The 14076-nt window shown below is 48.8% G+C and overlaps 1 protein-coding gene across 2 annotated transcripts in view; it reads left to right on the forward strand.

The window, feature by feature from the left end:
• The window catches only part of PARG (poly(ADP-ribose) glycohydrolase), a 1076399-nt gene that overhangs the window by 555623 nt on the left and 506700 nt on the right, over positions 1-14076 (forward strand). For both annotated transcript variants that reach the window (XM_086922071.1, XM_086922072.1), the window contains exon 9: positions 4622-4782. In XM_086922071.1, coding sequence (XP_086778197.1) covers positions 4622-4782 — 161 coding nt within the window. The remainder of the gene's footprint in view (positions 1-4621; positions 4783-14076) is intronic.

Raw genomic sequence — 14076 nt, forward strand, 5'->3', positions numbered from 1 at the left:
GGTCATAAACGACGAAGTACTAGGAGAAGTCTTCGCAAGGTGGGGGATTCCAGACGTAGATCTGTTCGCCACCGCCGAAAACAGCAAATGCCGAGACTTCGCCTCCAGGTACTACCAGCAGGGGACGCTGGGGAATGTGTTATAGATCGACTGGTCGAACAGCTTTCTGTACGCTTTTCCACCCATTCCCCTGATTCTGGCGGTACTCATCAAGCTGGCACGGTCCAGGGCTCGGATGATACTCATTGCCCCGGAATGGCCCAGGCAGTAGTGGTTCACGGACCTGCTTCACCGGTCTCTCCTTCCTTGCATACGTCTGCCGTGCAGACCGGACCTTCTCACGAAGTTTGGGGGGCAGGTGTTGCACCCCAACCTCTCGTCTTTGAGTTTGGCGGCATGGCTCCTGAGATAGTGCAATATGGCCATTTGAATCTGTCCGAAGATTGCATGGACATACTGAAGGAGTCTAAGAGACCTTCTACTCGGACTTCCTATGCTTACAAGTGGAAGAGGTTCTGTATCTGGTGCAAGTCCAAGAACTATGACCAGACGACTTGCAAGGAAGACGTCATCCTTCCTTACTTCTACATTTGGCGCAGTCTGGCCTTAATATTCATTCCATTAAGGTTCATCTAGCCTCATTGACTGCCTACAGAAAATGCCCTTCACAGACTTCCTTCTGCCAGATCCCTGTGATCAAAGATTTTTTGGAAGGCTTGAAGAAAGTGTTCCCTCCTGTCAGGCTTCCTTCGCCTTCATGGGAATTGAATGTGGTGCTGTCCAGATTGATGAAAGAGCCTTTTGAACCGATTCATAAGGCTTCGTTGCAGCACCTGTCCTGGAAGGCGGCTTTCCTCGTGGCCATTACATCTGCCCGCAGGGTGAGTGAAATTCAGGCGTTGTGTTGCCAAGAACCTTATACTGTATTTCATGCTGCTAATGTCATGCGTACTCACCCTAACTTTCTTCCCAAGGTTATTTCTGATTTTCATGTCAACCAGACCATAACTTTGCCTACTTTTTTTCAGAATCCTTCATCTCCAGCGGAAAGGTCTCTACATTCCCTGGATGTTAGGAGGGTGCTGAAATTTTATCTGGATAAAACCAAAGATATTCGTAGGTCAGACCAATTGTTTATCAGTTATGGATCGGTCAGGACAGGTCTTGCTACCTCTAAGCAGTCCATCTCTAGGTGGATTGTGTCCAGCATACAGTTTTGTTACCAAAAAGCTAATAAGACCTTAGGGGGTAAACCTAGGGCTCATTCCACCAGGGGCAAAGCTGCCACAACAGCTTTGCTCTGTAACGTTCCAATTGCAGAAATCTGCAAGGCAGCCACATGGAAGTCGGTTCATACCTTTGCTAAGCATTACTGTCTGGACAGGGCAGATGCTCAGGTTGGGCAGGCTTCACTGCGAAATTTGTTCGCACAGTAGTGGTGTTAATTTTCTTCTCCCCACCGCCGCTTTGGTGTGGGGATGGGCTTGCCATTCTATTCACTAGATTATGACTATACACAGAGATCCCCTACTACAGAAGGAGTAGTTTCTGTCCTGTAACTCCAGTTCTGTAGTAGGGGTATCTCTGTTATAGTCATAAGCGCCCGCCCTCCTCCCCGGTGGAGAAAGATATTCATGTAAGGAATGCTACAGGTCTGGCGTACTACGCCTTCAAAAAGATCTGAAAGTAAAAGGGACCTGCTGTGCATTCTGGGATTCTGGGAGAAGTTCTGGAAAGTTCTCTTAAAGGCACAGTATCCTATTTAAGCCACATAATGGCAGCCTATGGGGCTTGTCTGTCCATGCCTTCCTCTCTATCATTCCAGAGTCTTTTACTGGTAGAGACAAGTTTCTCTATGGAAAAAACTGGGCAGGCTGTGTTGTGTGTGGTTTTGTTTTTGGAATTTCTAGTTGAAGTACTGGACAGTGTAGCCTGTGGATATAGGCTGCATTATTTATCTTTAAATTCTCTCTTAAGTGTCTTTGCAGTTCTGCATGATTTCACAATTTAAGAGATTATTTTTGATTGCCGGGGTCCACGCACATGGGCGGGACTATTCACTAGATTATGACTATAACAGAGATACCCCTACTACAGAACTGGAGTTACAGGACAGAAACTACTCCGTCTTCCATGAACCTCTATTGGCATCCTTGATCCAAGTGGTTTCTTCGTTGTCCTTTGGGAAGGGTCCTCAAACTGTAAGATTCCAACTGCAACTTACCCTGTGTTATCCTATGGATGTTTGACTCGGTGTAGCCACTCTGCACCCGGGAGCCTTGGGGGCCCTGGCTATTAACCTTGGGTGGTTCTGTGTTTTCTCTGGGGTCCTCCCTCCTTGGGTTTTAGTCCCGTTTTGGTACTTACCTCACATTCCACTATTTTAATATATGATTTGCCTGCTGGGTTGGGCCCTATAAGTGTTTCTATGCTACTTACCTCTTTCTGATGTATTTCTTGTGTGTAGTTGATACCTTCGGCAGGAGATATACCAATTTAGTGTCTCCTGTCTACTAATAAATGCAAAGTATTTTTGTACTCGCCTGGTGTAGTTCTTTCTTGTGTGAAAAGCTTACTGCCTAACTATAGTGGTACATGCACTTGCTTTACACCCCTCCTGAATAAGCCTTAGCTGCTTTACACAGCGACCCCTTGAGAGCTCTGGTTTTTTAGAGACCTAAACACTATCACCAAGGTTTGCCTGGAGTCAGTGCACAGTGACACACCATATTTGGACAATATTTACTGAGCCAGCTTTCTACACACAATAAATAGTAAATATTTGCTTTTGAGGCATTTGCTCCTTTCTAATCACTTGTACTATCTAGCTGTTACAGGTTATGCTCCAATGTGTTTTTTCTAAAGGAGTGTTTTCTAACAGAAATGTATACGCAAATTGTGTCTGTCCCTAACAGCGTGAACTGTTCACTAGTGCAATGCCTCCACGCACAGCAACAGATCACTAAGCGATCAGACCTAGTAATGGGTTACCAAATGCTCTCATCCAGCAACAACTTGCTCCGTCACCCTTACAAGGGAGCCTCTGTATCCAGGTGTAAAGATTATATATTCTTGATAACCTTGTCTCTGCAAAAGAGTGGAAGAAGGACCATCTTTACAGCTGGAAGCCATTCTTGCCCCAAGGACATTTCCACAATATAGCCATTGAGTCCGTTAGTTGCGTGGTAAGATGTTATGAGGAGTAGTTTTACATACCTCCACGGATTTGAAAACAAATGCACACTCACTGATAAAATCTAAAGTTTGGTATTTTTATTGTTTTTAGTTTAATGCTGTGCTGCTATTTGTGTTATCATGACTATTCCAGTGCTTAATTTGTGTAAAAAAAAAGTGCCAGATCACTCATTGCAGCTTGCACTGCCAGTGACAGTACCAACACAGCTACTAAACATTGCACTTCTACAAGTGTATTCCAGGTCCCTAAAGCTATGAGAATGTCTTCGACATCAGGTATTAGGGCTTTAAAACGTTTATTTAATTGATAAACAACTGTTGTGAGCTCATCTTTAAATTAGATAAATACCGCCACCATGTGGAAGTCTGTCATAAGTACCAGTTTTGGCAATTAAGTGCTGGTGCAGAGCACCGGAAACTGTGGGCTGAAATTAAGCAGTGGCCTTGTTTAAATATGCGCTGCTGGGCAGGCGGCGAGATGTATGCGGGCAGAAAGAACGCATCCCTAAGTGCTTTTTATCGAAAACATTATCGCCCGCTGTCATTGCCTGCAAGTTGTCTGGCAGATACTTTGTTCGATTGTGTATAGTCCACAAAGAGCGGTTCGACAGTTCAGTCCCTTTTCTCTTTCTCCGCAGAGTTAAAGCGACCAAGATATTGTTTGGCAGGCTACACCTAGAACTGTTAAGGTTAACATGACATTGAACGTTTTGTGGGCCCTTACCCATGCTAACAGGTGCTCTCTACAAATGCCCATAACATATTCATCTTCACATCTTCAGCAAAAAAGTAGCAAATGTGTTTAGTATCCGTTTCCGCAGACCTTCTTGGTCAGTGCATCGGTTAGCTTGCATGCCACACTGTGTGGGCTGACAGGATGGCCCAAATCGCTTGACCACTCAGAAATTCTAGAAAATATGAAAACAAACCATATTTGACATTTCAAGTAATTAAAAAGATAGCGCCGATTCTGATGCATTTATGAGTGTATTTCCATTGGAAATGTTTCATTGACATCAGCACTTCTTAAAATTTCCAGGTTAGCGTTCCTTGTTTACCTTCTTCAGTGACAGGAATTCCGTAAAATCAGCCTGCACTTTTCTAAAAGGGAAGGCTCGGTGCTGATTTTCAATTGCTGGCGAAGCCCTTACATGCCACTTGATGTCGGCAGAGCAGGCATGTTTCCCCCGTTGCGGCGCGCTCTGCTGCCCTGTTTATTATTATTATTGATTAGGGATCTGCAGTTTGTCAAACAGTCTTTTTCCAATCATCCTAGATAAATGGCTCTTGACTTTAATGGTGCTGCAGATTTAAGCACCCACCGGCCGTCTTGAACTTACTCACACATTAATTTGGCAAATGTAGTTTTGTTTCCCCAATTGCTGAATGAATGACCTCCGTCTTGCTTTTCGTTTTCTTGCACCAGCCGGTACCGCTGCTGAAACAAAAAATGAACCACTCCATCACCCTGTCTCAAGAGCAGATCGCGTCGCTCCTCGCCAACGCCTTCTTCTGCACCTTCCCCCGACGCAACGCCAGGACCAACAAGTCGGAGTACTCCTCCTACCCAGAAATTAACTTCAACAGGTACGAGTGATCTGCATGCAATCTCAGAACATTGGATGCATATGGTTAATGCGTACATTTTATTAAATGTCTCAATATTTGTAGTATGGTCCGATTATAGCCAGGGCCGCTGGATTTATGCACAGGGAAGGACCAAATTATGCGGCAGTGTTTACTAAATCATGCGGTAAGAAAAGGCAAATTATGAGGTAAATTTGTGAAGATTTTGTGATAGTATTACCACATTATTTTGAAATGTTTATACTTGTTAACACTATTTGGGGATTAGTACCAGTCTGACACCTAGATGCAGCATTAAGCTACAAAAAGATGAAGAGTCAACCTTTGCAAAGGGCCTTCCCTGCGTAGCAACACGTATTACCGCATCTTTGGTAACTTTTGATCTGTTTGAGCAGGAAATGTTTTTGTTAAAATCTGCACATTATGCAGCACATTATGGATTATGTGGCAAGTGTTGAAAATCCATAATTGTGCGGAAAAGGCCATGTCTGCAAAATCTCATAATTCCAGTGGCCAGGATTATAGCAAGTGAGGGTCTAAACAGTGGTGTGTTTACAGAATATATACTCACAAGTAGCCTGAATTGTACACTCCAGATAAATTAACGACAAATCACAAGGCTACTTTGATCCATAATGAGAAAGCATATGCAAATCCTAAATTCTGGGACTTTCTAAAAGTGCTGACGTACCGTGAAGTGAATGCAGTTGCGTTAGCCATGCAGTACAAAATTCAGTGGGAATTGTTGTCTGGTGAATGCAGCGGTGTTGGCCTTGGCGCTGCAGTATGATGATGTGTGCAGTGAAGTCAATGTAACGATGCTTGCCGTGACCCTGAAGAACAGTGTTGTCAGGTGCTGTGAGTTTAGTGCAGTGGTCCTGAGCCCTCGGGTCAACAGTGAAGGCGAGTGAAGGTACCAGCTTTGTTTCTCTTTCTCTCATTCTTGTTATTTTAAAACAATGGACTGCTTGAGGGTGTCTTGTAATGCACGTACTTTAGCGCTATACAAGTGTACACAGACACACCCACACAACTCAGTATCCTGGAATACTGAATATCTGCGTGGCTGCTATTAAAACAAAGGTGACAAGTGCAGGCCCTGTTGCAAACTGACATAATAACTTTTTCAGGACAGGGTAGGCACTTGGGGCCAGATGTATAACCATTCCTTTTTGCGGGTTTTGCAACTGGGCAAAACGGAATTTACTAATGTGTCTCAGACACATTTAGCGATTCCCAGTGGGGTCGTAAATTACCAGTCTCATCAATATTCATGAGGCAGGTCGCAATTTGCGACCCATTGGGAATGGGCTACCATCACAGGGATGATGGCCTGCTGGGGAAAGCAGACAACCATGTCTGTATTTGCTTTTTTAATAATGCAGTTATTTTTTCAAATGCCGCCCGTTATCATTGAAGTAAAACAGGCTGAGTTTAAAAGAAAAAAGGGGGGGCGTGGCCAAGATGGCGACGGAGTAAGACGTGCCTGCGAGCTCCTCCGGCACCCCGAGCCTTTCATAGCTTTGTTTAGCTACACTGGGGCGATTCCAACCCCGGCTTTGACTCTCCTGGGGTCGCTGAGGTGTCCTGCATTGGTTTGCTCCTTCTCCCGTCGAGCTACGACCTAGGACGGCGGACTTAGCCGAGGTGTTAGATTGGTGACGCACGAGCACCGAAGCGGCCTACGGAGCTCCGCCTGGGCGGCATCGGCTCTTCGCACGAGGGGACCCTGAACTCTAGCAAGTTAACGATTGAAGCGCTTGCTTTGCGAGTCCCCCCCGCTGGGATTGTAGCGAGCCTGCCTGTGACCCCGGCGTCCTTCTGGCTGTTGTTGCCGAGCGGAGGTGACGAAGAGGCGCCGGCCTGTCTGGAGGCTGCTGGATAGCGCAGAAACCTGACGGAAGGAGAGGTGGTGCCATCTTGCCTCTCACCATCTGTGCCCTGGGGGCGACCCATCGGACGACCCAACGGACTCGGAGCGAAGGGGTCGAGTGCTGCCCTCTGATCGCATCGGTCCCCCGATGTCTCCGGAGCAAAATTAGCTGCAAGTGGAGGAACATAGCTGGCTCTCCGGGACGCTTTGGGAGATCGTGAGGAGCCTGGATCTGAGCTGAGGCGTCGCACCATGTCGATAAGGAATCGCTTGAATAAACCGGGGAAGGATGGTCCTGGTAAGGGGGCATCTGGATCGTCCCACGGCCCTAGCAAGTCGCCGACCAAGGACGACACTGATGGCCCGGTCACGAAGGCTTTTCTGATAGAGCTTTTCTCCTCCATCAAGGACGATATTACGGAACTGAAAGCACAACTAGCTTCCGACCTCCGAGAGGTCCGCCGAGATGTGGACGGCATCGGCGAGCGTGTAGCGACTCTAGAGGACCACGACTTGGGCCTCAGTGGGGATGTCCATCAGCTACAGCAGGATTTGCTCCAGCTCCGCGAGCAAAATCTGGATCTCCAGACCCACTGCGAGGACTTGGAAAACCGGTCCCGCCGTAATAACATCTGAATACGAGCAGTGCCCTGGGATGGGGACGGTGGGAACCTACGGGAGTACGTGGAGGCTCTCTTTTTGCACATTCTGGCGGAGGACGATCGCACCGAGGTCAGGATGGACAGAGTACATCGAGTAGGCCCTCCACGTGGCGCACGCTCGCCGCCTCCCGACATCTTGGTCTGTGCCCACGATTTCCAATTGAAGGAGACAATCTTGCAGAAGGCGAGGGACACCAATAACTTGCTTTTCCGTGGGCACAGCCCTCAGCTTTTTCAAGATCTGGCGGCTTCCACCTTGCAAAAACGACGGGACTTCCGCCCGATCGCGGCCTTCCTGAGGGAGCACGGGGTATCCTACTCCTGGGGTCACCTACTGCTGGGGTCACCCCTTTCGGCTCATTTTCAGGTGGCAAAATAGACTGGTGCAGGTGCGATCTTCAGCAGCCGCCAGGGAACTGCTCGGAATGGAGGAAACAGCCGCGTCGGCGGATGCCAGCGCCTCCCCAAGAAGACGTCGCCGCTCCCGCTCCCCAGCATGGCAGAGAGTGGGCCGACATGGCGTAGCAGAGGGTCCGTCTCCATCGGCGAGCCAGAGTGAGAGGGGAGATGTTTTGGCCTCACTGGCCCTGGTGACTGAGTCGAGCCGAGTGGACAGCTCCTCGGCGGCCTAGGCTCCCTCGACAGCGGCCCGTGGAGCCGGGGGGGCTCTACCATCTCAGGTACTCTGTGGGACAGTTCTCCACTGGAGGGTTACCCCGACCCTGAACTCGAGGGGGGCATTACCAGGGTCTTCTACCCCCGACCCTTATGGTCATGTCCGACTTTCATTGTTCTTTTTCTAGTTCTGACTTTTTCCTTTTTGGGTTTTGTTTTTGAGGCTCCTGTGGGCTATGGTAGGATTGTTTGGGAAGGGACCTGGTGGTGGTGGCTGGGGACTTGGTTTGGCTGTAGTGTGTCTGGTTTGGTTCTGGCGATATGGGCTGCACTGATTGGAGCGATGGGGGGGAGGTGTTGGACTCAATGTCGCCTGTTACAATAGGCTCCTGGAATGTTAAAGGCCTTAATTCTCCTCAAAAGCGCCAGAAAGTGTGGAAGTATATTCTTGATCATCAGTTGGATGTGGTGGGCCTGCAGGAGATTCATTTGGCCCGTAAAGATGAATCTAGACTTAAGCACAGGCAATATCCCCTGATTTACAAATCCTCAGCCGCTTCTAAGCACCGAGGCGTGGCGCTTTTGTTCCGCTCTACACTTCAATTTCAACCTGTGGGAGTGCGGGGGGACAAGGAAGGGCGGTGGCTGATGGTGAAGGGGATGCTCATGGGTAAGCTTTGCACGTGGGAGGTTGTATATGCACCCAACACGGGCCAACATGGGTTCCTTGAGGCCTTTTTGAGGGTGGTGGGGGACTTCGGGGAGGGAGCATTGATTGTGATGGGGGATTTCAATTTGGTTTGGGACAAATGTCTTGATTGTTCACATCAGCAGAGGACGGAGGCGGGTCTCTTCTCCCCGGAACTGCGCGATACTTTGCTGAGTTTGGGCCTTATTGATAGCTGGCGTTCCCTCTACCCCCGCACTAGGGACTACACGTTCTATTCCCATGTCCACCACACATATTCCCGTCTTGATCACATTTTTTTGCATCAATCTCTACAGGGCGACTTGCGGGATAGCAATATATTTCCACTTTCGGTCTCTGATCATAGCCTTTTGGCTACATGCTTGATCTGGGCCCCAGAGTCGTCCCCTCATCGCAAATGGTATTTCCCTGCATCCCTTACGCGGGATGAGGAATCCTGAAAAAAGCTTAGGGCAGCCATTGGTGAGTTTTTTGAGCTTAACAAGGCTGGTGACACCTCGGTCTTCACCCAATGGGACGCCTTCAAGGCGACGACGCGAGGCACGTGCATTGCGTTGAACTCCGCCCTGAACAAACTTAGGTGCGAGGAGAGGGAGGCGCTGGAGGCGGAACTGGCGACATTGGAAACTGCGCATAAGCAGAATCCTTCTAGAAAGACCCTTCGCCCTCTTGCTGCTGTGCGGGGGAAACTTAGGGCGCACTACACTAATCAGGCTGAATATACCCTCTTGCGCCTTCGGCGCCTTTCTTATGCTCAGGGCAACAAAGTGGGGAAACATCTGGCACGGCAGCTCCGTGATAAACGTGAGAGGGAATATGTGGGTGGCATTCGGACCCCCTCCGGCGACATGGAACATAGAGATGCGGTTAAGGCAGAGCTTTTCGGCGACTTCTATGCCGCCTTATACTCGGCAGACCGCCTGGCGCCGGCCGCTCAACGGGAATACTTGGAAGCTCTGTCGCTTCCGCAGGTTTCCAAGGAATGGAACGAACTCTTGGAGGCCCCCTTTACTAGGGAGGAGGTGTTGACCGCCATTCGGTCCCTTAAACCGCAGAAGGCTCCGGGCCCAGACGGCTACACGGCTTCCTTCTATCAGACGTTCGCGTCTGAGTTGGGGGACTGCTTGGTGACTCTTTTCAACAGCATGAGGGAGGCGGGTCACACTACGGGCACTATGGCGGAAGCTATGATCTCGATCATTCCCAAAGCGGGGAAGGACCCCTCTAAATGCGAATCGTATCGGCCCATTGCCCTGTTAAACGTTGATGCTAAATTGTAAACCTCTATCTTAGCTCAGGACCTCATGTCTGCCCTCATCCATCCCGATCAATCGGGTTTCATCAAGGGTCGACCAGACCCATGACAATACTAGACGGCTAATCCGTCTGATCGAGAAAGCTAATCGCTTTAAGATTCCAGCTGTTCTGGTAGGCCTTGATGCTGAAAAGGCGTTTGATCGGGTGGACTGGGTCTTCCTCTTTAGTACCTTACAGGCCTTTGGTTTTTCTCCCACATTTATAGATATGCTCCGGGCCAATTATCATGGCCCGCGCTCGAGGGTTATGGTGAATGGTCATGTCTCACCCTTTTTTGCACACTCCCGGGGTACGAGGCAGGGCTGCCCCCTATCTCCCTTACTTTTCGCGCTCAGCATCGAGCCTCTTGCCATTCGGGTACGGGAAGACCCGGCTATTGTGGGTCTCCCCTTTTCGGGGGAACAGCACAAAATATCTTTTTGCTGACGATGTCTTATTGTCGCTAGCTGACCCCGGGACTTCCCTCCCGCGTGTGCAGGAGGTGCTCTCCCAGTTCGAAACGGTGGCGGGATTTCGGGTCAATCCTGGCAAATCCTACATTCTCAACCTCACGCTGCCACCCTCTGAGGTAGCGCGCATCCGACCGCTCACGCCCCTGTCCTGGTCTAGCTCCTCCATACAATATCTCGGGGTCCGGCTGACCTCATCCGTCGCCACCCTGTATGCGGCTAACTTCCCTCCTCTGCTGACCCAGATACAGGCTGAGCTTCACCGCTGGAAGCCCATGTTTATCTCCTGGTTGGGACGCGTGCATGCCATCAAGATGACGATGCTCCCCAAGCTTCTTTATCTGTTCCAAGCCCTCCCTATTACTTTGGAAGGGTTTTTTTTTCGGCGTCTTAAGTCTATGATTCTGCGCTACATCTGGCAAGGAGGTCGCGCTAGGCTCTCCTTTCTTACGCTTCGCCGGCCATTGAGGAAGGGCGGGGCTGGCCTTTCAGACATGCTTCTTTACTACAAAGCGGCACAACTCCGAGTGCTGGCTGAATGGACCCAAATGGAGTCGGAGAAGCACTGGCTGCATATGGACAGAAGTGTGGCGGGTCGTTCTATATGGGACCTGTTTTGGAAGGCGAAAGGGGATCGGCCACGCAACGCCTACATTAGCACCCCTACGAGTACTACTCTGAAGGTCTGGGATTCGGTCTCTAGTGATGAGAGATGGACCTCCTTCCCCTCCCCCTTCACGCCTATTCACTTTAACCCAGCGTTTCCGCCGGCTCTTGTTGAGGGGCCCTTTGATGGGTGGAGGGCGGGGGGCTGCCACGCACTAACACATTTGTTCCATGGTTTTGAGCCGCTCACCTTCCAAAATTGCATGCGTGACTATGGGGTGCCACCCACTGGGCGCTACCGGCACGCCCAGCTGCTGCATTAGGCATTGTCGCCTGAGGTACGGGATGCTGCGACGAGGCCTCCCACGGATTTCGAATCTTATCACTCGCACATCCTCTATGAAAGGGGTGATTTCATTCCTCTACGATCTGCTATTAACCACTGCTATCTCACCTCGCCCTAGGTACATGGGTTTGTGGGAGGAACACCTGGGGCGGGATATCTCCGACGAGGAGTGGTCTCATCTCTGGCGTGATCTGCATAGATTTAATCATTCTATCGATCTTCGGGAGGCCCATATGAAGACCATGCTGGATTGGTATCTGTATCCGACCCGTTTGAAAAAGATTTTTTTTTCTGCATCTGACAGATGTTGGCGGGGCTGTGGTCTCCTTGGGGACTTTCGCCATATCTGGTGGGATTGCCCCATCATACGCCCCTATTGGGAGGAGATACTGTCTCATATCAGGGAGATCCTGGGCTACCCAATTCCAGATTCCATTGGCTTCGTGCTCCTGGGCCTTCGGGACTCGCTTCTGGAGCACCAGACCAGGGCTGACAAACGCATCCTTTGGCTCTGCTTGGGTGCGGCCAAGTTGATCCTGGCTGCTGCATGGAAGAAGAGGGAGGCCCCTGCTCTTTCCATTTGGTTCGCTCGGTTGTGGAAGTTGCTGAGTGTGGAGAGTATGGCGGACATTTTCAGAAATAACTTTAAGAACTTTACTTTCAGATGGGGCCCACTGGTCAGCTTTCTCTCTCGAGGGTTACCGTCAGCGGTTTGCCCTCCCACCATACGCGCCCTACATCTGTTCCAGGTGTGAAGTCTGCTTGTGCGAACGTCTGTTGTTAGGCTGCCACCACCGGGGGGAGGGAAATAGTGGGGAGGTTGGAGCCTCTTGGGGGGGGTTTGGTTCGTCTTTCTTTCCTAGAGGGGGATGAGGTCTTTTGTTTTTTCATGTTCGGCCTTGCCGCATTGTCTTCCTCATGGCCGGGACGCTTGGAGGCACAAATGGACTTGATCGAATAAGCCTCTGACTTGGATAGCTTGCCCGGTGCCAGTGAGGGCTCTTGCCCCTCCGGGACTCCTCGGGGGGTTTGATTTTGTCCCGGGCGGATTTTTGAACTCTTTTTTTTTCTGCCCTGAGCAATGACACTGCCCGACCCTTCGTTATTATTATTGCTGCTTGGCCTTATTGAATTGGCCCCTGCGAGGGCACTCCTTTTTTTATTGCATTTCATGTGATTCCATCCCCTTTCTCTTCTGTTATTCTATCTTTCTGTCTTCTCAATAAAAATATCTTTAACAAAAAAAAAAGAAAAAAAGGAAGTTTTCTTTTAATTTTTTAAGGGCAGGCAGTGGTCTGTGGGACCGCTGCCTGCCCTTAAAAAATATTTTTGCATATATTCAAAAAGGGGAAGGGGTCCCCCTCGGACCCCTTCCTGTTTGCGAATGACTTACCTCCTACTTGAAGTAGGTGGTAAACTGCGATGCGGTCGCAAAAACATAGAAGTGCTATTTCCCATTCTAAATCCTTAGATTGAAACAAGAAGCAAATTCCACAGTGAACGTCACTCCAGACACTGCTGCCTTCTCACAGTTGAAACATATTATAAAGGAAAATTATATGAAAACTGTACATGAGCTTGGGAATTCTTGGCACCCAGTAGCTCAGCCCAGTCCCTTGAATTCTCGGCGAGCAGCAGCTCAACTAACTGCATTCAAGAACCCAATAGTTCTGTTCCTTTCCCTGCACATCCTAGGTCCTCTAACTGCTGACTCACATCATCTGGGCCTTATAACTCTGTCCCTAATCAGTCATTGACAGATTATCTCATATTCTGTCACAAAGAACTGTAACATCCATTGCGCTAGAACTTTGTCACAACTAGAACCAGAATAGAGGTTATGCTTTTCTTTATTTACTTAACCCAAGGCAGCCAATATAAAAACACCAGCTTATTCAACACACAATTAAAGAAAATTAGACTTATCCCAGCAATCCAATAACACCCAACCCTAAAAAAAAGTCCACAGCACCCTCCAAGTTGTTCTCTTGCACTTGGATAGGCTCAGAGCTTTGTGTACATCAAGATATCCCTCACCATCAGCCCTGTACGGAAAGCACTGTTAGCCTCTATAGACTCCTTAAGCTTAAGCATTCCTCATTATGAAACACAGCAGTACTGCAAATGTGGATTTGTGCAGAAAACATTTTTTGAAGTTACTGTATAAACCTGCTGGTACCCCTGATTTCTATGAAATTGCTGTGCCAGTCTTTTTTTGGACATGTGCACCCACATTCTTTTAGTCTTGCATCATATTATAAAATGAAAACCAATTTTAGAAAATATGTGGTAAAGAAGAATTTCATATAGCTCTCCACCAGGAGTTTCCAAACTTTTCTATAATGAAAGCGACAATTGATCAATGAAAATCACCTCGAGCAATTAATTAGTATCATCAATGTTACGCTAGAGGCCAGATCTGACCAGGTTCCAGTCTTAGCCCTGACTCTCTGGATTACCAGGAGTGACCACTGCTGTTCATCAGACAGCTTTACCTAAAGCTTGACTGCCACAAAGGCTGATATTCATCATTCCCACACCATCAACACAACTGCATCACAGTGCGGTTTTTCCGCGTTGTGATTGGTTGTGTTGCTGGCCTGTATGGAGACTTGACATTGGTTTGACAGGCTGCCATTCAAAGGCTTAGAAATCCAATGTCATTGCTTCATAAAATGTGGAGGAGGTAGCAGTACTTAGCTCCAGGCCAAATGAAT

The sequence above is a fragment of the Lissotriton vulgaris genome, chromosome 5 (assembly GCF_964263255.1).
Source record: "Lissotriton vulgaris chromosome 5, aLisVul1.2, whole genome shotgun sequence".
In the NCBI taxonomy this organism is placed as follows: Eukaryota; Metazoa; Chordata; class Amphibia; order Caudata; family Salamandridae; genus Lissotriton; species Lissotriton vulgaris.